At 55.6% G+C, this 20,902-nt stretch overlaps 1 protein-coding gene across 1 annotated transcript in view; it reads right to left on the bottom strand.

Moving 5' to 3' along the window:
- Nucleotides 1–12,785: 12,785 nt before the first annotated feature.
- The window catches only part of LOC112103055 (fibulin-7-like), a 20,995-nt gene continuing 12,878 nt past the window's right edge, over nucleotides 12,786–20,902 (bottom strand). Inside the window, exons 3-6 of the mRNA XM_026653820.1 lie at nucleotides 19,581–19,703; nucleotides 19,123–19,260; nucleotides 18,445–18,583; nucleotides 12,786–13,146 (exon numbers count right to left, since the gene is read on the bottom strand). Coding sequence (XP_026509605.1) covers nucleotides 12,786–13,146; nucleotides 18,445–18,583; nucleotides 19,123–19,260; nucleotides 19,581–19,703 — 761 coding nt within the window. The remainder of the gene's footprint in view (nucleotides 13,147–18,444; nucleotides 18,584–19,122; nucleotides 19,261–19,580; nucleotides 19,704–20,902) is intronic.

The following is a 20,902-nucleotide window of genomic DNA, read 5'->3' as shown; positions in this document are numbered from 1 at the left end:
GTTGCACCGGAGATGAGCAGATGCCTTTGATTTGGGTGGCGTTGCACCGGAGATGAGCAGATGCCTTTGATTTGGGTGGAGTTGCACCGGAGATGAGCAGATGCCTTTGATTTGGGTGAGTTGCACCGGAGATGAGCAGATCCCTTTGATTTGGGTGGCGTTGCACTGTAGTTGACTCCCATGGTTTTGATCTTACTGTTCATCTCTCCTGTAGCCTGCCAGGCTTTCAGCAGCACGCTGGGGGTTGGCTCCCCTGTTCTCTGAGAAACACTTCAGCCAAGCGGAGCAGCCCTGTGCCTCTCTGAAGCAGCTGGGTGATGGGTGGGGCTGGAGAGGGGGGATTGCATTAAGAGTAAAGGCCAAGCTAGTAGCATGTACAGTCCAACTCTGATGTGAAAAGCAAAAGTCTGAACTGCAGCCCAGGAGCCGCGTTCCTGGGTCCGAAGGCCCTAGTCAGTCTTTGAAAATGGTTATTTTAAGGATCTGTAAAAGGCCTTTAAGAAAGCACAACCTCTCCTTCCTCCCTGGCCTTTTCTTTCTCCTCTCCCCACTCCTCATGCAAAGCACAGCCGATCACCACGATGTACATAGCTCGAAATGGGAGATCCCATCCCGCCCCACCAGCCCAGGGGTGTGTGTGTGTGTGTGTGTGTCGCATCTCAACCCTGTTACTCGGACACTGTGTAATAAAGATTAGTTATAACGTCTCTCCATCCCGTCTCTCCCGCCCCTCTTATTGTGACCAGAGCTGATGACGACGCGTGACAACTGTTTGTTTTTTGGTTTTATTTTTCATTTTGTACAGAGAAAAAAAATTTCCTTTAAAAAAATGTCTTTCGACTGAAGTAACTTTTCTGGTGCTGTTGTTAACTTGTTCTTTTTTTAATTTATTTCCCCCCGTGCTCCTGTCTCTCCCCCTCCGCTACCCTTTCCTCACCCTCTCTTTTTCTTTTCTTTTTCGGACAATTATCCTGTTCCCCACCCCGCCCTTGATTTAAATAGTCACTGCTACAAGTAACGAATGCACTGTGAAGATTCCAGTATTAATAAAAGTTGTACTGTAATTAATACCAGGGACTCACATGTGTGTTCTTGTGTCTCACCTATTCTTTCGCCTGTCCTGCTTCCTAGCTCCATGGTGAGGTGGCTGATTCTTGTTAGCGAACAGGAGACAATGTGTCACTTGATCTGGACATGCTTCATTGGGGTGATTGTTCTTTTCGAAGGCTTGCCAGCAAATTGGTTCTAGCCTATGGTAGTGCCTGAACCTTAGTTGGGATGGTATTACCAAACAAATCTCATTTTGCTAGTGCTGAGTAGTTAAGTGATGGGAAACCAGGTTTTAAGAAATTCTAAAATTTAATTATGGTCTATCCATGCAAGAGTTGCCTTTCAAAGATTAAAAGACACTAAATGACATCATTAACATTTTTATTTTTGTATTTTTAACTGCTGCAATATTCTATTTTAAAACCACCCATGTGCCGGTTGCGTGACAGGGGGTTACTGCTGTTTTTCGCATGAGCTGTGGGAAGTAAAGCCGGGGTTGGCCATCAGCCCACATCCTGACATTTGAGTACTCTGTCAAGACTTGTTCAGTTGCTAGGAGCCACCATGGACTACTTGTTCAAATGCCGGCTGTCGGGAAAGGCCCGGGCGGGAGAGGTAGTTGAGGCTGGCGACTAGAAGTGGGTTTTTCCAGGACCTGGCTGAAGATCCTGGGTTGGATGCTCAGGACACCAGAGACTCGGCCATCAGGGAAGGCGGCACTGAGACCGGGGCTGGGGGCGTACGACCCAGAAGCTTCTGAGGAGGACGTCTGACCTGGGATCTGTCATAAGACTTTCCAGGGCTTGAGAAGGTGAAGAGGGCACCTCTAGATGAACAGTACAGGAGTTCACTTGTGGGGTTAGTTGTAACTAATTCAGCCCGTGTGTTAGCCAAGCCTGGTGGGGAGGTGTGGTGACAGGGTTTTCCTGGAGCGGCCTTTGAGGAGCAGTTTCCATATTCATCAGCAATCACTTGACTCTGGGGCCAGGGTCCTGGCCAAGGGAGCGGAGTGAGGGGGTGACACAAGAGCAAGTTGCAGAGTTGGTGGCAGTAGCAGTTTTCCCCCAGTCCTGGGTACAGGAAACCTGGGGTCGTGACAGCCCAAGCAGGAAACGTTCCTTGGCTCTGATAAACCAGCTACACAAGAGCTGCCTTGACTCTCTTTCTTTGTCTGTGTGAGCCCTGAAGGAACGCCCTGAGGAGCGCACAGCTGCCAGAGTAGCTCAGTTCAGAGGCTGCTAACTTGCAACCTCCAAGATCCCTGGTTCGGTGCTCGGCGTCAGCAGCCCTGTGAACCTCCCTTAGCCAAAGGAAGGCTCTTGATGTGACAACAGCTGCACCCTTTCCTGGGGGAGCTGCAGAAAGTGACGGCTTCTGAGTGGGTGTCACGCTGCTGGGGGCACGATCCAGGCCAGCAAACCTGGGTGCCTGGCAGTGCTCTGCTGCTGTAGCTCCTAGCCCAGCCTGCCGGGTGTCTGTGTGCTAGACAGCCCTGGGTCAGCAGCCTGTCTCCAGCCCTACTCTGGCTACCACCAGCGGGGTGTCCCCAGCACACTCCCAGGCCTGAATTTCCCCCAAACCGGGTGCAGTATCTAGCCCTCACCTGGACACTCGGAGAAATAATGGGGTTGGTTGCTCCTTAACAAGACAAACGCACATTACAGCTTGTTAACGTAACTGGGGTAAATACCCCCTTCCTTTCAAACCCAGCACTGAGCTGATTTATAGTAAACATAAAACAAATGTCGGACCAAAATATACTGAGGATAAAGTGAGTTCAGGTATCGGGAATGAAGCCAGAAAGAGTTACACATAAAACAAACCAAAATACACTTTCTACTGATTGAGACTTAACAAGCTACAGTCTTTGTTCAAGGCAGTGTTCTTATCAATCGTCCTTCTTCCTAGCCATGGCTGACTCTCCCTCATCAGGACCTTCCACAGTGGAACAAGGGGCTGGCTTCCCTTGGCATGCTAGGTGAACCATCTTGGCCCAGGCAGGTTTCTCACCTAGCTTCAATATTCAGGGACTTCAGCCCTCCCCCTTAGTTGAAGGGCCCATCTTTCTCAGCTTGCGAGAGCTCTGATCCCTTGTGTCGGGCTAGTGAGGGGTGCCAAAGATGGCTTTGGGCTTTGCTTAGGTCTGCCCAAGTTCAATGACCTGGTTTCAGTGGACGTCCATTGTTTTGATTCCACCAGATGGGTGAAGAGCTGTGACATTCCCACCTCTTTGGGAGACACGGTGTCACACTTCATTTGTAAAGCCTAATATCAACGCATAGCCATGAGGCCGGATCTAGCACTAAGAGAGACATTTGATCCTGGTATTAATCCCCAGTGTGGCATAGGCTGTCAGAACACACCTCGCTCGGCATGCTTTTATAATACAGTAACGTGGTGTACAATCCGTTGAGTCAATTGCTTGTCACTTGAGGTTCAGCCCCCCGTCTTTATAGAGCAGTAACCCTTTGCAATGTAAAAACCCAGACCAAACGTCTCGCTCTCGCTGGAGTGTAGCTGCCATGCTGACCCCTCCTCCATGCGCTAGCTTTGTTTACCTAATATGTAAATGGATCTTCGTTGTCTCTGCCTGATGACCGCACTGGTCAGGGAAGCAAATACACATGCATTTGTCTAGGGCATAGCTGTTTAGTCACTTCCCCTGGCATGCCTGGTTTAACCACACTTTAGTCATAATTCCAGCATGTAGCCCCAACTCTTAATACCCCCGTGTACATACAGCATGCAAGAACAGTAAGGATCGGGGCGGTATTAGATATAGATTGTGACGTCGGTGAATTGGGGCAGGCTCAACTGGTCAAGCCAGCTGAATCTCACCACTTGCTATCAGTGAGCTCCTGACCCTATGGCACCTGTTCAGGTCATGGTGGGGAAGAAGCCAGCTGGATGAAAGGCAGGAATCATACCTGCCAGGTATTCCTACAGAAATCACAGAAAGTGTGAGCACGTTTGCTTCCCAGAGCACTGCCCTTGTTGGTCTCGCACCTACAGCCCCAGCCTGACTTTTCTCTTTCCTTGCAAGACGGCTGTGTCTGGGGAAGGGTACAAAAACCGCCCACTCCTGTGAATTTAACATAGTTTAAGTTAGACATCAGTTGCGTTTTATCTTTATTTTTCTTGTAACCATGTCTGCCTCTTATGCCTCATTACTTTGACTCACTTAAAATCTCCCTCTTTCTAGTTAATAAACTTGTTTTATTGTTTTATCTAATCCAGTGTGTTTGAACTGAGTGGCTGGGAAACGCCATTTGGGTAACAAGATGTGTGCACAGCATTTCTATCCATCAAACAACAGCCTTTATACAGGCTTGTATTGTCCAGGAGAGGGCTGGGCAGTACAGGACACACATTTCTGGGGGAAATCTAGGACTGGGGTGTGCTGGGGTCACCCTGCAGCATAACCCAGGCTGGTAGGAGCCAAGGGGTGGCTGGCTGGCTGGCTGCAGCACACACAGACATAGCTGGGAGTGACTTACATGCTGGAGGCTGTTTGTGAGCAGTCCAGGCTGGAGGCCCAGGTTAGAGGGCAGGGGGGACACAGCTATTCATTGGTCTGGATTGTCGCTGGTATGTCACACTGCACCACAGGGCTCTTCTGTTGCCAGACGCTGCGCTGAGAAAGGGGCTGGAGAGATCTAGGAGAGGGGAAGGTGAGGAATGGGGCAATAGAGCTGCCCACCGTGGCTGTAGAGTAGCAGTTAGCGTGTCTGCCTCATGTGCAAAAGGTCCTGCCCAAGCACTGTAGCTGGCCCTGATCACCTCTGACCCTTTCATCTCATGGGGCATCTCTGTCACTGGCTGATGTAAGGCAGGCCGCTGGGGAGCTGTTTCTGACACATGCCTTGTCCCCTAGTGTGATTTGGTGGTCAGGACAGACACCAGCTGGGTCCCATCCTTGTGCTGTATCAGTTAGGACATTGAGCCATAAGCACTGGCGGCATCAGTCCCTCAAATAATGCCATTTTTGAGAGAGACTGTGCCGTCCCCTCCCCTTTTGCCCATGCAGTCCTGCCTGACTAGGTTACAACTGGTGCTTTGTGGGTGGGGCGTAAAGGAAACGAAACACACTCCAAGAGGCTGGGTTGTAAATAGCAGCTTTGCCAGACGCTCAGCCCAGCAGCCTGGGTCCCGCATTTAGTGTCAACAGTCAAACTAGACATTTGTTTTAAAAATAGTCCCCTTTTCCGGTTTGCAGCGCAAACATTGCAGCTAGTGCTTAGAACGTGCCGAAAATCTGACTCGTCTGTTTTCACTGGGGCGGCCAAGAGAAATGGAACAAGGGAATTAACAGCCTCACTAGTGACAAACGAATCTGATTGTTAAATGTCTCCTGCTAAGAATGGAAGATGTCAACAATGGCGATGGGGGAACTTGCATTAGTTGCATATATTAGGTTTTAGGTGATATCATTCCATTGGCTGCACCTGAGCCAATCCTGAATGATATCTGTGCAATGGGGAGCAGGATTGGCTGGTCTTTTTAAACCTGAGATGGTCTCTTTAAACTGTTATACAGTTAACAGGTATTTCTAGCCAGTGTTACATTTTGGACTTATTCCAACAGCTTCTGCTGCCCAGCAGATGGCACCGTGGAGCTGCAAGTGCCACCCAAAGCGATCGCTAGGAAATCCCCTGCCCAGCCCCCTGCCCGGGTGGCAATTAGTGCTAGCTGGGGCCCCCATCCAGCCCCACTGTGTGGGAGGCACTGAGTTGTGGGCTCTGCCCATGGAAACACGGTGGCTGGCAGAGCCCAGCCTAGGCAGGGATGTGCTAGGGTGTAAAGCAGCCGCACACGAGCAGGGCGCGTCTCTCCTGGGCTTTGCCTTGTCCAGCCCCAGAGACCCACCTTGCACAGCTGAAATGGGGCCTTCAGCTTCACAGCACAGGCCTGGCTTCCCACAGCCGGGAGAACCGGGAGACGCTGCTGTGGCAGCGCGGCCACGGGGGTATGAGCTGAGCCACGGACGTGTACACGGGCCGGGGGGCAGCATGGCCTCCTAGGGCCGCAGCTGGCAGCCCAGCTGTAGGAACGAGATCAGTATGGAGTCTGCCGGGAGGCCAGGGCTCTGTGCTGAGGCTTTAGAGCATGGCTCCAGCTTTCCTTCGCGTCACACCAAACGAGGGCCCTTCTGAAACCGGAGCAACCCTCTTCCTCCAGCTCTCCCCAGCCTCCTGCAGTGACCAGGCACAGGCCTGGGGGCTGTGAGAGCGCCGCTGTACTCCTGGCTCTGCCTTGGCCTCGCTCTGGTGCCCATCTGTAAAACAGGGATGCCGCTACTGACCCAGCTGCCAGGGGGGCTAAGCAGGTCCAGTCATTTATACCAGTGAAGTGCTTTGAGATCCTCTCATGGGAGGAACTAGAGCTGGGCGTATTATTGTCCCTTGTGTGGGACCCTGCGTCTGTCACCTGCAGCCAGGCGCCTCCAGCTCTAGGAAAGCTGGTGCTACAGCACATGCAGGGCCGGCTCCAGGCACCAGCCGAGCAAGCTTGTGCTGGGGGCGGCAGATTCTAAGGGGCAGCTTCCGCCCAATCCTAGAGTGGCAGGGCCACCCTTTTTTTCCTTTTTTTTTTTTTGGTTTGCTGCGCTGGCCGCCCTGTAGGGGGCGGCGGCGCGGAGGAGGGTAGTGCCCCGCTGGGAGCGGGCTGCACGCTCCGTCTGCCCCAGCCGGTGCCAGGTCTGCAGCAAGCCCGGCAGCCCGCGTCCTTCCCTCCCCGCCGACCTTCAATTCACCTGCAGGCGGGAGCAGCGTGGAGCAGGCGGCACGGCGGGAGGGGCTGAGTGGCAAGCGCCCCGGCTGAAGGAAACCCTGGCCGCCCCCCCTTCTCTCTCTCCCCCCGCTCCCCCTGCTAGCCGGGGCGCGCACTCCGCTGCCCAGGGCACGTCTGCAGCGCAGGGAGTCCTCGTTTGCACCGTGGCTCCGGCCGCCCTCCATGTTTTTTTTGTTTTTTTGTTTACCTTCGCCGCTCTGGCTGTCCCGTAGGTTTTTTTTTTTTTTTTTTCTGCTTGGGGGCGGCAAAAAAGCCAGAGCCGGCCCTGAGCACATGGCAGCACCCGCTTCCAGTGCTGTGCCTAGGAAAGGGGGCTGTTGGCCCCTTGCTAACACTCAGTGGAGGTGTTTTGGTTGCTGGCTCCCAGTACCAAAAGGAAGGGGAAGGGCCGAGGGGCAATCAGGACCCCAGGCTGAGCTGGAGAGCAGAGTTGTCCCAGCCAGAGAGAACCAGAGAAGCAGCCCAGGGAGCAGGTCAGTGCTGGGACCAGAGTCACAGAAGCAGCCCAGGGAGCAGGTCAGTGCTGGGAGCAGAGCTGCAGCAACCAGAGCCAGAGGGGGCCAGCGAAGCAGCCCAGGGAGCGGGCGGCAGAGCAGCGCTGAGACAGGGTGGAGGTGGAGCTGGGGCAGTCCGGAGCTGGGTGCAGTGAGCAGCTGGGGAGAGCGAGGGGGACCCTGGGCAGCAGGCCCACCGCAGGCCTGGCTTGGGGGGGATCGTAACCCTGACAGGGCGGGGGCAACGCTGGGGGGAAGGGTCCTGTCACCTAGAGCCTGAGGGCGTGTGACCACCACCAGAGCAAGTGTCCGACCCACAGCCTCCCTGCAGCACAGCCAGGGCCTGGGACGTGTGAGGAACAGACTGAACTGCCTGTTCATTCCAGAGACGCTGGTTGTGGCGCCCCCGTGCCACAGAGCAGGGTGACGGTTTTCCTTGGCCATTTGCTCCTTATTTTTTAATTAGTTGGTGTTTAATCATTTGTATTTGCTTTGAACTGTATGGAATGATCAGTGGGTCAGAGAAGTGTCCAGTGCAGAAAGAGCCCCCTCCCCCCCCCCCAGGTGGGGACACCTGAGCCCCTGCCCTAAGTGACCACGACAAAGTTGGGGGTCGAGCCTCCCCCCCAGGAACTCTGTGCCCAGCCGTGTTGGGGTTACGAGGCCTCTGCCACACAGGAGAGGGGAAGGGGAGCCCTCGAGGTCAGGCAGGCCTCTGGGTAAAGGGAGTGGGAGCGAGGCCTCAGATCCTTTCGCCAGCCCATTTCACCGGGGTCGTGTATAAGCCAGGGAGGTTCCCCACAATAGCGGGCCCATCTCCCGCTCACACATACAAGAGCTGGCTCAAGCAGACAGCGCCCGGCCTGGCAGTGGGCAGCAGCACAGTACTGGCTGGCTCGTGCTCTGCTGCAGGTTCCTGTCTTGCCCCCCAAGAGAGGAACCTGGAGCAAAGCGACCGGAACCCCACCCTGGCCTGAGCTCACGTGCCGGGTTAGGCAGGCCGGCGAGAGGGTTCTAGGCCTGAGCATGCCCAAACCGCTCTCACTCAAGGCACAGTATTGCACACGCGTGTGATTTGAGTGGGAGGCTCACACTGGTGATTTTTTTTAACCCCTCAGCTCCCGGAGTCCTGTGGTTAACTAAGAAGCTCTGCTTTCATTAGTAGCAAGGTACCTTGCTAACCCTCCCAGGTGCGGGGGGGGAAGCTGGAAAACAGCAACCTGAGAGGTTCAAAACTCAGAAGGCAAATCAAAAGCACCTAAAATGTATTATTACTTTTAAAACGCTCCTGGTTTTAAGCCAATCCTGTGATTTTGGTGGGGGGCTGGTGACAATACTGCAGTGGTTCTCAAACTGGGTCAGGAACCCAAAGTGGGTCGCCATCTGGTTTTAATGGGGCCACCAGGGCTGACGTTAGACTTGCTGGGACCTGACGGGGATGGCAGGGCTCAGGTTACAGGCCTCCTGACCGGGGATGAAGCCCTTGGGTCCCCTACCCGGAGCATGGGGCTCGGGCAGGCTCAGGCTTCGGTCCCATCCTGGGGTCGTGTAGTCAGAAGGGGGTCACAGTGCAGTGAAGTTTGAGACCCCCCTGCAATACTGAATGCCTTGTTATTAAACATCACACATCAACTGCCTCCAGCTCTCGCTTTAGGAGTGGGGAATTTAATTCAATCCCAGGGCAGGAAGTGAAACTGACTAGAAATGGGCCAGGCTAGTCTTGTGCCAGGGATGTGAAGGAAAGGCGCCGGTAGCTGCGTAATGGTCTGTGTGTCTGTCAGCAGCGCATCTCTTCCTGGAGCCAGGCCGCTCCCTGTCAGTAAATAAACTCTGCTACACGCTGGAGGAGATGCCCTGTCCTTGGCAAGCACGCTGGCCAAGCCTGCCCACCGTGGGCACCTGGCTGGCCTGGAGCAACGTGCTCTGTGTTATATAAGGAGACCTCTGTGGGCTGGTTTCTGCGCTCTCTGCACACAGGAGCAGCTTTGTGTGCGGGACGCGGGAACAGGCTGGTCTGAGCAGGGCTGCTAACTGGGCTGTGTGTGGAGGGGGGGACCGAGTCCTAGGGGGCCGCACAGGCAGAGAATGGGTGGCATAGGTGCAGGCGGAGGGGGCTGCATGGGGTGGAGTGTCACAGTGATTTTGGATTCTCCCTCCCTCCATCCCCAGAGCCCTTTCTCACCCTGTCATCCTGGAGCCAACATAAGAACATCCGAACGGCCATCCAACCCAGTATCCTGTCTGCCAACAGTGGCCAATGGCAGGTGCCCCAGAGGGAGTGAACCTAACAGGTAATGATCAAGTGATCTCTCTCCTGCCATCCATCTCCACCCTCTGACAGAGGCTAGGGACCCCATTCCTTACCCATCCTGGCTAATAGCCATTAATGGACCTAACCTCCATGAATTTATCTAGTTCTCTTTTAAACCTTGTTATAGTCCTAGCCTTCACAACCTCCTCAGGCAAGGAGTTCCACAGGTTGACTGTGCGCTGTGTGAAGAACTTCCTTTTATTTGTTTTAAACCTGCTGCCCATTAATTTCATTTGGTGACCCCTAGTTCTTGTATTATGGGAACAAGTAAATAACTTTTCCTTATTCACTTTCTCCACATCACCCATGATTTTATAGACCTCTATCATATCCCCCCCTTAGTCTCCTCTTTTCCAAGCTGAAAAGTCCTAGCCTCTTTAATCTCTTCTCATATGGGACCTGTTCCAAACCCCTAATCATTTTAGTTGCCCTTCTCTGAACCTTTTCTAGTGCCAGTATATCTTTTTTGAGATGAGACGACCACATCTGTACGCAGTATTCCAGATGTGGGTGTACCATGGATTTATACAAGAGCAATAAGATGTTCTCCGTCTTATTCTCTAACCCTTTTTTAATGATTCCTAACATCCTGTTTGCTTTTTTGACTGCCGCTGCACACTGCGTGGACGTCTTCAGAGAACTATCCACGATGACTCCAAGATCTTTCCTGATTTGTTGTAGCTAAAATAGCCCCCCTCATATTGTATGTAGAGTTGGGGTTATTTTTTCCAATGTGCATTACTTTACATTTATCCACATTAAATTTCATTTGCCATTTTGTTGCCCAATCACTTCGTTTTGTGAGATCTTTTTGAAGTTCTTCACAGTCTGCTTTGGTCTTAACTATCTTGAGTGGTTTTTGTATCATCTGCAAACTTTGCCACCTCACTGTTTACCCCTTTCGCCAGATCATTTATGAATCTGTTGAATAGGACTGGGCCCAGTACAGATCCCTGGGGGACCCCATTTACTTCTCACCATTCACTCCTACCCTATGTTTCCTTTCTTTTACAGAAGTACCTGCAATGCTTTCAGGGTCATCTAACCATCCTTAATTTAATTTAATGACAAGCCTTTTGTTCGCTTAATCACCTGCCTCTGTTTACAAACAAACTCCAAGAAATGCGAGGTTCAGGGTGCAAGAGGGGGCTCTGGGCTGGGGCAGGGAGTTGGGTGTGGGGTGGGGTGAGGGCTCCGGCTGGGGGTGTGGCCTGGGATGAGGGGTTTGGGGTGTAGGAGGGGGCTCTGGACTGGGGCCGAGGGGTTCAGAGTGCAGGAGCGGGTTGAGGGCTGGGGTAGGGGATTGGGGTGTGGGCTCCAGCTGGGATATAGGCTCTGGGGTGGGGCCAGGGATGAGGGGTTTGGGGTGCAGTAGGGGGCTCAGGGCTGGGGCAGAGGGTTGGGGTGTGGGAGGGGGTGTGGGTGCAGGCTCCAGGAGGGGGCTAAGGGTGTGGGCTCTGGGAGGGAGTTAGGGTGTGGGAGGGGGTTTGGGGCGGGGGTTGGGGTGCGGGAGGGGGATAGGGACACAGGCTTCCGCTGGGCGGCACCTATCTCAGGCGGCTCCCAGTTAGCGGTGCAATGGGGCTAAGGCAGGCTCCCTGCCTGCCCTGGCTCTGTGCAGCTCCCGGAAGCAGCCAGCATGTCCCTGTGACCCCTAGGCAGAGGAGCGGCCTGGGGGGCTCTGCATGCTGCCCGCAGGCACCGCCCCCCACAGCCCCCATTGACCATAGTTCCCGGCCAATGGGAGCTGCGGAGCCAGTGCTGGGGGTAGGGGCAGCGCACAGAGCTTCCCTGATCGCTCCTGTGCCTAGGGGCCGCAGGGACATGCCGGCCGCTTTCAGGAGCTGCACAGAGCCAGGGCAGGCAGGGAGCCTGCCTTAGCCCTGCTGCCTCGCTGACCGGACTTTTAATAGCCCGGTCAGCGGTGCTGACCTGAGCCACCGGGATCCCTTTTCGACTGGGCGTTCTGGTCAGAGGCCCGCCGCTTCCCCGAAATGGCCTCCTGCAGCCTCCCTGCTTAGCCCCCAGCACCTTTCTGGGACCCCAGTCAGTGCTCAGAGCCATGCACTCCCCTGGCGTGGGTGGCGTGTCGGGCCGGTGGGTTAGGGAGTCTCAGGGAACACACATGCACATGCGCCCAGCCCCTCAGGGCAATGCACGTACCCACCCCACTCCGTAGCGGCTCACACCCCAGCCCCTCCTGCCCTGGCTTGGCAGAGTGCAGAGCCTGTCAGGCAGGGTGGGTGCAACCATGGAGGGCGGCATGGGCCCCTGGCATTGTGGGCTAGCGGCCCGTTTGCCAGGCCCTCAGGTGGTAGCATCAGCTCCAGGTTGCAGGGGGGTAGTCGAGGCCCGGTCGGCCTGGCCTGGCAGCACACGGCCGGCTCACGCTGAGGGAACAGGCGTGATGAGAGCTCAGGTGCTGGACAGCAGAGGGACGCCGAGGTGAGGCTTGGGGCAACGGTGCTGGGGCCTGGGGCTGGAGTCAGCCGGCCGTAGGGGAGGAGGGCAGAGCGCGGCACATCAGTCTGCTGCTGGCTCCCTAGGAGGCCTGGGTCGGCGACGGGGAGCAATGAGCGGCGAGGGCTCCTGCTAGGGACGTTGCTGGTTTATTTTATGTTACTACGTATGAGAAGCCAAATCCCCCATTGGCAGGTCCTGCTCTTCTGCCCCAGGTGGGCTCGCCGTGCTGCTGCTGCCCTAGCTGGATGCGACGTCTAAGCCCAGGGGCGCCTACGAGAGCAGGGGAATGGGGAATGCCAGCTGGAGGGGCGGCAGGGAAGTGCAGCTGGCGGCTGACACGGGACACCCCGTGGGCTTGTGCCCAGGCTGGGGAGCAGCTCAGCTACCCCACGAGCCACCCTCGACCCTGCACTGCTGGGCACTGGCCATTGCGATTTCTCTGCCATCCACAGCCAGCCCCAGTGAGACCGGGACATGCTATACAGGCAGGACCCTAGGGGCGAGGTCTTTGCCAGGTGAAGAATGGGGGTCTCCAAGGAGGCAGCTCCCCAGACATTTTCTAGAAGCCAGCATGGGCGCCCCAGACGGCTAGCTTGGCTGGATGCCCTGGAAGCCCCGTCTCGGCTCTGAGGCGGGTGTCTCTGCTGGACTGCGTCAGGCCGGCGGCTTTGGGGGGCTCAGAACTCATATCGGGAGATGAAGACCGTGACCCTGAAGATGTGCTTCCCAAGAAGAACCTTCCTGGCGAGTTTGCTCATTTCCAGCTCCACCTCCAAGGTGGCCGGCCCTGCCACCGGGCTGGTGAGGATCAGTTCGCCGGCGTGCCATTCGGAGCGCCGCACGGCGAAGACGCCCTGGCCCCTGCCACCCATGATGGCGAAGCGCAGGCTCTCGCCCACCAGGTGGGTGGTGGACATCTTGAAGAGCACCCTAGGCACGGTGCGGTTGGATTGGAGCGGCAGGTAGTGGAAGGAGATGGAGTTGGCGGCCAGGCGGCAGGCTCTGCTGTTCACGGGGCATAGATTGCGCTCACACTGACTGGGGGGAAGATAGAATCATAGAATCGTAGGACTGGAAGGGACCTCACGCGATCTCTAGTCCAGTCCCCTGCACTCCTGGCAGGACTAAGTATTATCTAGACCATCCCTGACAGGAGTGTGTCTAACCTGCTCTTAAACATCTCCACAACCTCCCTAGGCAGTTTATCCCAGTGCTTAACCACCCTGACAGTTAGAAAGTTTTTCCTAATGTCCAACCTAAACCTCCCTTGCTGCAATTTAAGCCCATTGCTTCTTGTCCTATTTTCAGAGGTTAAGAACAAATTTTTCACCCTCCTCCTTGTAACAACCTTTTATGTACTTGAAAACTAAACAAACCCAGTTTTTTCAATCTTCCCTCATAGGTCATGTTTTCTAGCCCTTTAATAATTTTTGTTGCTCTTCTCTGGACTTTCTTCGGTTTGTCCACATCTTTCCTGAAACGTGGTGCCCAGAACTGAGCACAATACTCCAGTTGAGGCCTAATCCGCGCAGAGTAGAGTGGAAGAATTACTTCTCGTGTCTTGCTTACAACACTCCTGTAACACTTACAACAATCCCAGAAGGATGTTTGCTTTTTTTGCAACAGTGTTACACTGTTGATTCATATTTAGCTTGTGATCCACTATGACCCCCAGATCCCTTTCTGCAGTGCTCCTTCCTAGGCAGTCATTTCCCATTTTGAATGTGTGCAACTGATTGTGCCTTCCTCAGTGGAGTACTTTGCATTTGTCCTTATTGAATTTCATCCTATTTACATCAGACCATTTCTCCAGTTTGTCCAGATCATTTTGAATTTTAATCCTATCCTCCAAAGCACTTGCAGCCCCTCCCAGCTTGGTATCGTCCACAAACTTTAGAAGTGTCCTCTCTATGCCATTATCCAAATCATTGATGAAGATATTGAACAGAACCGGACCCAGAACCGATCCCTGTGGGACCCCACTCGTTATGCCCTTCCAGCATGACTGTGAACCACTGATTACTCTCTGGGAATGATTTTCCAACCAGTTTTGCACCCACCTTATAGTAGCTCCATCTAGGTTGCATTTCCCTAGTTTGTTTACGAGAAGGTCCTGCGAGACAGTATCCAAAGCTTTACTAAAGTCAAGATATACCACGTCTTCCGCTTCCCCCCATCCACAAGGCTTGTTACCCTGTCAAAGAAAGCTATCAGGTTGGTTTGACATGATTTGTTCTTGACAAATCGGAAGAAGTGAGGTTTTTACTCACGAAAGCTTATGCCCAAATAAATCTGTTAGTCTTTAAGGTGCCACCAGACTCCTTGTTGTTTTTGTAGATACAGACTAACACGGCTACCTCCTGATACTTGACACCATGCTGACTGTTACTTATCACCTTATTATCCTCTAGATGTTTGCAAATTGATTGATTATTTGATCCATTATCTTTCCAGGTACAGAAGTTAAGCGGACAGGTCTGTAATTCCCCAGGTTGTCCTTATTTCCCTTTTTATAGATGGGCACTAGATTTGCCCTTTTCCAGCCCTCTGGAATCTCTCCTATCTTCCATGACTTTTCAAAGATAATTGTTAATGGCTCAGATATCTCCTCAGTCAGCTCCTTGAGTATTCAAGGATGTATTTCATCAGGCCCTGGTGACTTGAAGACATCTAAATTTGTCTAAGTAATTTTTAACTTGTTTTTTCCCTATTTTAGCCTCTGATCCTACCACATTTTCACTGGCATTCACTACGTTAGACATCCCATCACCACCAACCTTCTTGGTGAAAACCGAAACAAAGAAGTCATTAAGCACCTCATCTTCTGTTATTGTTTTTCCCCCTCATTGAGTAACGGGCCTACTCTGTCCTTGGTCTTCCTCTTGCTTCTAATGTACGTGTAGAATGTTTTCTTGTTACCCTTTATGTCCCTAGCTAGTTCGATCTCGTTTTGTGCCTTGGCCTTTCTAATTTTGTCCCTACGTACTGGTGTTATTTGTTTATATTCATCCTTTGTAATTTGACCTAGTTCCACTTTTTGTAGGACTCTATTTGTGGATCGTTGAAGATCTCCTGGTTAAGCCAGGGTGGTCTCTTGCCATACTTCCTATCTTTCCTGTGCCGTGGGATAGTTTGCTCTTGTGCCCTTAATCATGTCTCCTTGAAAAACTGCCAACTGTCAATTGTTTTTCCCCTTAGACTTGCTTCCCATGGGATCTTACCTAGCAAACTCAGGGAGTTGGTAAATCTGCCTTGAAATCCATTTTGATGTTCTCCCTCCTACCATTCCTTAGAATCACAAACTCGACCATTTTATGATCACTTTCACCCAAGCTGCCTTCCACTTTCAAATTCTCAACCAGTTCCTCCCTATTTGTCAAACTCAAATCTAGAACAGCCTTCCCCAGTAGTTGTCTCCACCTTCTGAAATAAAAAATTGTCTCCAATACATTCCAAGAACTTGTTGAGAATCTGTGCCCTGCTGTGTTATTTTCCCAACAGATGTCTGAGTAGTTGAAGTCCCCCATCATCACCAAGTCCTGTGGTTTGGGCAATTTTGTTATTTGTTTAAAAAAAAGCCTCATCCACCTCCTCTTCCAGGTCAGGTGGTCGGTAGTAGACCCCTACCATGACATCACCCTTGTTTTTACCCCTTTTATCCTTACCCAGAGACTTTCAACAAGGCTGTCCCCTATTTCCATCTCAAACTCAGTCCAAGTGTACACATTTGTAATATACAAGGCAGGGAAAAGGCCGTGAGATGGGGACGGTGGCAGGGATGCCCTGGGCTGGGCCAGGGGACCTAGGATAATATTAGTTTAAATGTGCCATTAGTTATCACGGGACCCCCTAAAAGGGTTACCACTGTACGCCAGGGAGCACATGGGCCGCGGCTGTATAATCCTGCCCCATCCAGCTCTGCCAATGCCCCTCAGTCTTGCCCCACAGCCCCTCAATGGGCTTCCCCCCGCCCCACACATCTATGCCCAGCTCTGCAGAAATGTTTCTAGCATCAGGTGCAGGGCCCACTCCTGTGCCAGTTGTTAATGGCCCTGGAGCCACGTCTGCCTGTGCCCCACATGGAGGAAGGTTTAGCAATGGCAGGACCTGCTGAGGGTTAGCAAACTCATGGCACATGTGACCTAAGCCGCATTTAAAGCCAGGCCTTGCAGTGGAATGCCTGGGCCGGAGGCCAGCCAGCCTGGCAAGCTGAGCTCTGTCTAGCGTCAGGGCAAGCCAGGGAACCACAACACCCCTCCACCCCACAAGCCCTAGACCCAGCCTCTGACAAGGCAGCTATGCCAGCGGGGTGGCATCCTTAGAATCCTCCCAGCTAGCCCGCACGTACCCAAAGGAACCACAGACACCATGGCCAACCGTTTGACCCAGAGTGGGCCCAGGGCGCTTGGCCAGTCTGCAAACCGGGCCCTGTGAGGCTAGGACAGCCCCAGTGCTGCGGGTCAGAGCACTCCCCCCGGCCGAGCTGGGCCACATGCACCTGGCCTGTTGAGCTCTGGGGACAGTCTAGCCCCAGGTCTCCCAAGCAGCGAGGCCGTCACATGCAGTGGCTGGCCGACAGGCCCCGTTCTGCTCTCAGCCATGCCCCGGGAACTCCACACAGCCGCAGGGCGACTGGCTTTACACTGGGGCAGCGGAGGTCAGCGTTTGCCCTTTGCTGAAAAGCAGAGGGAGCAAGGGGTTGACCGAGGCGCTGATGAGAACCAGGGTGTCCCGGTCCCACCCTGCACACAACATTCATCGAGCCGCCCCCACCAACAGCCGGAGTCGGCTGCTGAGTGTCCAGGTGACCCCTTGAGGCTGCCAGCTGGGGGGCTCCGCAGAGCCTGGCGTGGTGTTATTCTCTGATGGAAGAACCTCCCTGCGCTGAGCCGGTGCCTTCGCAGGGCCCCGGGGAGCGACTTTGGGTCTTGCTAAACAAGCGGAGCCTGTGGAGCTGGGGGGAGCAGAGCTGGTCTGTCCCGGTGAGCCGCCAACCCTCTGCTCAAAGCCAGCCAAGAGCGCAGGCTCCTGGGCGGCCTGTTTGTAGGTTGACTTCCCGCCAAGGGAGCTGCATAAACAGGCTGTTTGGAAATGCAGGCGCAGCGCCAGCCCCAGCCCTGGTGACGCTGGACTGCGGCTCAGGCGATGGGTGCCGGGCCGCCCATCCAGGATGCCGGTGCTGGGGGCACGCAGCGGAGCCGCAGCCTGCTTCAAGGAGGGCCAACAGCAGGCTACACATGCACCTTCTGCAGGCCCGGGCTTTGCGAGCCCCCCTTGGCAGGCCAGCCCAGGACGCAGGCAGTGCGGGAAGGGAGGCGTGTGGGCAAGAGGTGCTGACCCTTGTATGCCCCTAGTGCCTGGGATGAACCGCACCAATGGCGGGGAAGTCCTGGGAAAGCAGCCGAAGCCTGGGCCGGCCTCAGCAGGGAAGGCGGCCAGGAGAAGGGGCTGTGGCTGAAGCTGGTGCTCAGACGGAGCTAGCTCTTCAGCCACAGCACGCAAAGCTGGTCAGTCGCAATAGCCCCATTTACAGAGGGGGAAACTGAGGCACGGAGACTTCACTAAGGTCACCCAGCAGGCCCATGGCAGTGCCAGGAAAAGAACCCAGAGCTCCTGAGTCCCGGGCCAGTGCTCTACTCACTAGGCCACGCTGCTCCCCTGGAGAATTCCCCTTTGCTTTAACAGAGCCCACGGGGGGAGGAGGGTATTTTGACTTGGGGACAGCCCCTGAACGTCAGAGATGTGACACCAGTTTCCAGCCAGGTGGTTCTCTCATTTTGAAGCAAGTCAGCCTATGCCACCTTAAAGCAATGCGTCTCCAGCTGAGCGTTCCCCCTTCACTGGGTCGGTAGCAGTTACACACACACACACACACACACACACACACACACTCTCTCTCTCTCTATTCAACCCAATCCGGCACTGATTCAAACAGACCCATTGCAGTAGATAGCACAGAGCTCTCCGGCCACCCAGCTCTGAAGAGACGCTGCTGCCACCAGCAGTGGTGCAGAAGTAAGGGGGGCAATGCACCATGCCACACCATACCATGCCACCCTTACTTCTGCGCTGCTGGGCACCCGGCCACCATCTGCCGCCTCGTGCCCCTCCCCCAGAATACATTCCGCGCCCCCATCCCCGCCAGTTTGAGAACCTCTGCCCTAAACAGATACTTGTGTCTGGCAACCGGCCGGTGTCCCTGCAAGGCACAGCGTAGGGCACGGGCAGCCTCTGCCAGCAGGGGGCACTGTGCCTCCCAGGGACTCAGCACTCCTCCCAGCCGGGGTGCCGCAGGGGAGCCGTGGGCTGCCGGCCTGCATGCCCAGAAATACTTACTAGACGGAGGTCTTGACGTAGCTGGTGTTGAGCCGGGGCTTGGGGCACTCGGGGCGCACACACCGGTAGCCTCCGAAGACGTTGACACAGAGCTCGCCACGGCTGCAGTTGTGCTGATTGTCGGCGCATTCGTCCACATCTGGCAGAGCAAACAGAATCCCCCAGATCCTGGTGTGAATGCAACTGGTTCCCTTCCACGGTGGGGCCAGGGCCTCGCCCTTCCCCGGCCTACCAAGCTGTGGCCACACACCCTGCCAGTGTCCTTCCTGCCTGGGCTGTTTAGCCCCCGTGTGCTGAGCCAGCCTGCATGGCCAGCCCAGTGTCTGCTCCAGGGGCAGAGATGGGGGCCAGGGGACATTTGCCTCTTCAGGATCAGGCTGGTGCCAAGGCAAGGGGAGCCTGGGTCCCAAGGGGGCACAGGTAACACTAGGCCTGGGTATCCCAGGGGGCTTTGGCAGCAGCCTGGCACTCAGGCAGAGGGGCAGAGATGATCCCAGGGTGGGATGATGCCAAAGAAGGGTCCAGCCCAGGCCCGTGGGCACCCAAAGGGGCTTGAGGCTCGCCACGCAGCTGAGCTGAGTGCGCAGAAGGGCTCTGGGCTGGGTCCCATTTGCAAGCCGTGGTGACCCCGCAGGGAGTGAGGTCTCTCTCCCCTCCCCCGACGCAGGTGCTGCTCACCGGTGCACATGTTCTGGTCTGCGGGGAGCAGGTAGCCCCTGGGGCAGACACAGCGGTAGGAGCCGGGCAGGTTCACACAGTCGTGCACGCAGAGGCGGCTCTGCCAGCTGGCCTGGGAGAGCTGGCACTCGTCAACATCTGGCCGCGGAATAGACAGGGGAGATTCCGGGGAGCGGGGTCAGGAAGAGTGTGACACCCAGACCACCCCCCAACCGTGGGCACTCACAGCCTGGCCGGTGCCGGAAACCCCCCAGCCTCCACCCCACTCTGGGTGCCACACAAGAGCCTCCCCTTGGGTTCCCTGGCTGGGGCTGGCCACGTCCCTGGGCCCTGAGGTGCTGCTGCTGGGCGGGTCCCTCGCTGGGAGGGGCGAGGGCAGAGCTCCTACCGTGGGAGCCTCGGTGGGGTTAGACACTCCCCAGCCCCGCTGGCAGAGCGTGGAGAGGGAGCCATGGTACCTTGGCACACGCTGCCGTCCCACAGCTGGAAGCCGGTGTCACAGGCACAGCGGTGCGAGCCCAGGCGGGTGTCTGCACAGCGGGGCTGGCGGCTGAAGGACGAGTTGCTCAGCATCACCCAATCTGCAGCAGCAGGGAGAGGCGGCTGTTAGCTCCCCCAGTCGGCGTCAGGCGGAGCCCGGCCCGGGGCGTGGCACAGCCCTGGGCACTGTGTGGGGGCCACTCCCAACTCCTGCACCACCCTGCCGGGGGTTGGGCAAGCCTGTCAGCGCCGAGCTGCGGCACTCACTGCTCATGGCACGGCGCTCTGTGAGCGGAACACGGGGCAGCGCCAGAGCCGGGGGCGGATGGACTGGGACAGCCATGGCTGCTGGGGGCAGGGCTCTTCTGGGAGCCCAGGCCTGGCGCTGCAGGCCGGGGGGGAAACTGGCTGGAAGGACCCTCTATAACCCCACGGCGATTGGCTCCTGCCAGTCTGCTCGTGTCCTGGCCCTCCCTAGCTGGCACCATGGTCACTCGCCATCACAACCACATCCAACGCCACACACACACTTCCCTGCACCGTGCGCGCACACACCCTCTTCCCTGCTCTGTGCACCCACACCCACACCTCCTCTTCCCTGCACCGTGTGCGCGTGCACACACACACGCACACACCCACCCCTTCCCTGCACCATGCACACACAGACACACCCTCCTCTTCCTTGCACTGTGCGCGCACACACTCTCTTCCCTGCACCGTGTGTGCACGGATACACCCCCCCTTCCCTCCATCACACACACACACACACACACACACACACCCCTCTTCCCTGCACCATGCACACACACCTTCTCTGCACCGTGTGAACATACACACACACACACCTCTTCCCTGTACGGTGTGAAGAAACACACACAACCCTTCCCTGCACTGTGCACATCCCAACACCCCTCTTCCCTGCACAAACACTTCTTCCCTGCCCCATGCTGTGACGAAGTGGGGATTTTACCTTGTTATGTTGTATGTGAGTCTTACTGTTTTGCATGAATGCTGTGTGTGCCTCAGTTTCCCTGTGCATTGCACCAATGTCTAGGTGGTGGGAATACGGGGGGGTGACTTTTGCGGAGGCTGCTCCAGCTGCCTGCACGGATGCTCTGGCCGCCCCTTCGGAACCTGAGACCCAGGAGGGGGATGCGACCAGGTGACTCTTGGCCCAGCAGTGAGACAAAGGCTGGAGGAGGAGCAACGGGCAGGGCAGGGGCCAGGCGGCTGGCAGCGCGTCAGTCTCCGCTGGCTTGTGACGCAGGGGAAGGATCAGAGCCCTGGCTCTGGGCTCCCC

Source organism: Terrapene carolina, unplaced genomic scaffold, assembly GCF_002925995.2.
Source record: "Terrapene carolina triunguis isolate 2854851 unplaced genomic scaffold, T_m_triunguis-2.0 Scaffold165, whole genome shotgun sequence".
In the NCBI taxonomy this organism is placed as follows: domain Eukaryota; kingdom Metazoa; phylum Chordata; order Testudines; family Emydidae; genus Terrapene; species Terrapene triunguis.
This window is presented reverse-complemented; position numbering and strand designations above follow the sequence as displayed.